This window comes from Ostrea edulis, chromosome 1 (assembly GCF_947568905.1).
Source record: "Ostrea edulis chromosome 1, xbOstEdul1.1, whole genome shotgun sequence".
NCBI lineage: Eukaryota > Metazoa > Mollusca > Bivalvia > Ostreida > Ostreidae > Ostrea > Ostrea edulis.
Window position 1 is genome coordinate 70,171,278 of NC_079164.1, and position 3,559 is coordinate 70,174,836.

Genomic DNA, 3,559 nt, shown 5'->3' on the forward strand with positions numbered 1-3,559 from the left:
AAATAAGCCTAAATTCCTCATTCTGGGGGAAAACAAGCGATTTTCGCACAAAAAATCAGATTTCTGGAAACAGTGAATAACTTTTATAGCAAACAAAAAATAACACAAAATTCAACTGCATATGTTAGAACCCACTACACAGTATTGTATTGGAAAAAATTGAGAACAATAGATATGCCTAAATTCCTCATTTTTACACAAAAAATCACAAATTTCTGGAAACAGTGAATAACTTTTGTAGCAAAAACATTGTAACAAATTGTGGCATCTAGGACATGCATTAAGACTTCTTACATAAAAATACTTTAATAGCACCTTGCACTATACATGTGCAGACTACTCTTCTGTGGCACTGTCCTCACTTTCCGATTCATCCATCGGTTCTGGAATCACAGCAGCATCTTCCAGATAGTTTGCCCAGTTCTGCACACCTGTGATGGATTCTGTGTGCCGTCCATATCCTAGATACCACAGTACTGAGGCCACATGCGCACATGCCCCAACAACTCGTGCACCTGCCCGACACTGACAGTACCAGCCTGTCACACTTCCACTGGAGTACTGAATCCATAGTAGGTACGTATACTGCTTGGAAGAGATGTGGCGACTCTGGATTCGAACACGCAGGACATCAGAAATCTCAGAATTCACCATGATGCTGTAGTCACCATCTTCACTGAGATGCTCTGTTGTGTAACTCCTGGCAAGTTTCAGTTGGTATATACCTACTGTCAAGTTGCGGAGTTCATCAGGAGAGAGCCTTGGAAACTCCACTACACAGTCTTCAGCATCTAAGGCCTTCCATGAGCTGATTCTTCTATGCAGTGCCTCAGATTCCACTCTCTCTTGGGTTTCTCTGTGATGCTAGATACTACAATAATATTGTAAAAGAATAATTTTGATGCATAATTGCTTTTTGATTTTGTAAAAGTTAACAATTGATAATATCAGGTGATAATATGAACTATTATATGATTAAACACTGATGTGTAAACTCTGGACATTTTACTCATAAACTGAATAAAAGTACAAAGCACTTTTATGTTAAGTTTGTTAGTAAAATGTTCAGAGTTTACACATCGATAAATTGTTCAAAAAGAATATTTGATTCTTATAATTCCAATTCATTCACTGCATTAACAATTTTAAAGAAATGAATAGTTTCCCCACACAACGTTTCTTGATTTCAGGCATGCATGAATTCATCGCGTTTTTGGAATTATTGATATGTAAATTCTCGTTCAGCTTTCTTTTTGTCCATTCAAAATAATTGTAATAAATAGCATTGGAATTATACATGCATATCTTTTACAAGCAGATTCTCATACTCTATACACTTGATTTATCTGTGAAAATATAATAAAGTGTATATCACAGATTGTTGACATCAATACCTTCATTTTGGCACCCAAAATCTGGTCACTGTCTTGATTTCCCTGGTTAAGAGGTCGTCGGTACTTATTACAGAGTGCAGCAATCAGGCAAACATACTCTCCAATGTAGGGGATCTGTGTATTTGGCACAACGTTCTTTAGGTACCTCCACTGCTTTAACCGACCATTGACAGATTCAACTATCCACCGGATTTTGGTGACCAATCGAGCTGAATTAGCCTGAAAACAAGACTTCAAAAATTATAAATCTGCAACATCATGTTTATTTCTTTTAATCTGTAATGTGGTCATAAACCCTGTATTTTGTACATTCAATTACTTTAAAATTCAGAAAAGTACAATGTACCTCATCCACTGTGTGTTGTTTATGCCCTTTAGGGAGGAAGGCTGGCATATGGGCTTTGATTCCTAAACTGTCAAGAAAGTCAATGGAATCCCTGAATCCACGGTCTACTACCAGGATATCATCTTACTGTAACCAATCTTGAATATCCTCCACATTGGTTTTGATGGAATGTTTCAAAATGTTTGCATCATTGTTTTTGTGGTCGGCAAGATATGGCCCGAGAACAGACACAATGTATCCTGTAGTTGACACGATAACCATAGGCTTCACTAGTGGACGGTTTTTGTGTTGACTGAAGGAACAACGTTGGAATTTGAAGTTGCTGCTTTTCTGTATGTATACGTATGTTCCATCCACCACAAGGATTGCAGGTTTCTCTATGATACTGCCAAATATCTCTTGAGCTAGTGGTCTTGTGTGGTTCTCAATAACATCTCGTCTTGATATATAACCAAAACCAACATAATTTGGTGTAAACGTTTCTGTCAACTCCTTTCGTGCTGTTCTTAATGCTCTCCTTACGCCACTTTTTTCAATGTTAAATAGTGTTGACAACATTTGATTTGAAAGGCCAGTCCTTAACTTCACCAACAAAAGGGCAATGCATGTTCTTAAGCTACGATTCTTTGTTGATCGGATTGACTGGCAATGGGATATAACATCATAAAAATTTTCCTTTGAAATCCCGGTTAAATTCATATAATCTAAATCAGCAAGTCCTTTGCTGGTATCAAAGTCTAATCTGCATTTTTCATTCCTGAGAGCAACTGATCTGATGGATGATATAAGTGAATATAAGTCACTTTTGTTGAAAAAGGTTTGACATTCAGTGGAAGCAGTTGCCAGAAACTTGATAGCATCTTCCCTTAGGGAGAAATCTGATGTCATATGTATCTGGCAGCACCTTGCTCCAGGCAGTAACATGTGACCTGTCCTAATAAATATTCTGTGTCTGATATCTGTAGACACTGTTAGCAACTTAGAGTCTCTTCCTTTGCAAATTACACAACTGGAATGGCTCTTCCCAGAAGACTGTATTGGAAGAGGAATCACTTTTGGGCTTTTCACGCACAATGTCTTTCTTGTTTTAACTGGTGGTTCATAATTTGGATCACTGTCATACAATGAATTTGAAACACAATCTGTAGTTTTGTCAACTGAATTCCGGATATGACTTGCTCTGTAAAACTTGGAATAACAGTTAGTACAAGTTACGTCTTTTTCCTGACAGGTGGTGATGCCTAGGTACACTCTGTAGCTTTCGTATGAAGATCCAATAATGAATCGCCTTTGGTCAACTTTTGTTCTTCTGCCACATGAAACACATGGGTATTCCTTTGGTCCACCTCTATGCATATTCTTAAAAGAAAAAAAAATATCTTAGATGTATATACAATTTGTAAGAACTTCAATGCAATATCTGTATTAATGATAGGAAAAAAATCCAGAAATCAATTTAACCTACTTTTATCCCTAAAGTAGTTCATTGTGCACCAATCAAGTTGAAATGTGAATAGATTTTGTAATTGTATTTCGATCTGAGAAAGGTTCTGAAAAAATTTCAGCCTGCATTCATAGCGAAAAAAAAATATGGAAAAGGAGAACAAGGTTTCTTTAATAAGTGACTCATGTACTACGACCTTGAGAAACAATAGACAAACTCCACTTGGCATATGGTGTATGTGTACCCAGTTTGACTATCCTACCTAGCCCCAATGGTTCAGTCTGTATTCTGCCTACAGGGTTTTCCTAAGTGATACTACGCTCTTGACCTTTGACCTTTAAGAAGAAAAAGACTTCCTCCACTTGGTATTAGGAG

The 3,559-nt window shown here is 37.1% G+C and overlaps 1 protein-coding gene across 2 annotated transcripts; it reads right to left on the reverse strand.

Annotated features, from left to right (window-relative positions):
• Positions 1-591: 591 nt before the first annotated feature.
• LOC125683485 (uncharacterized) lies at positions 592-3,559 on the reverse strand. Of its 2 annotated transcripts, XM_048924713.2 has the most exons (3): positions 1,741-3,558; positions 1,395-1,613; positions 592-871 (listed from the first exon to the last, which is right to left on the reverse strand). In XM_048924713.2, the coding sequence occupies exons 1-3, from the start codon at positions 1,786-1,788 to the stop codon at positions 830-832; spliced, it is 309 nt and encodes a 102-aa protein (XP_048780670.2). In that variant the 5' UTR covers positions 1,789-3,558; the 3' UTR covers positions 592-829. The 2 variants fall into 2 exon arrangements, 1 of the variants encoding a protein (XP_048780670.2); XR_008801119.1 differs by lacking the exon at positions 592-871 and having other exon boundaries at positions 1,432-1,613; positions 1,741-3,559.

Coding starts and splice junctions, on each gene's coding strand:
- LOC125683485 (XM_048924713.2), bottom strand. CDS start 1,788: ATGCCAGCCTTCCTCCCTAAAGGGCATAAACAACACACAGTGGATGAG. Junction 1,614..1,740: donor AACAACACACAGTGGATGAG/GTACATTGTACT, acceptor TCTTGTTTTCAG/GCTAATTCAGCTCGATTGGT. Junction 872..1,394: donor TTTTGGGTGCCAAAATGAAG/GTATTGATGTCA, acceptor ATATTATTGTAG/TATCTAGCATCACAGAGAAA.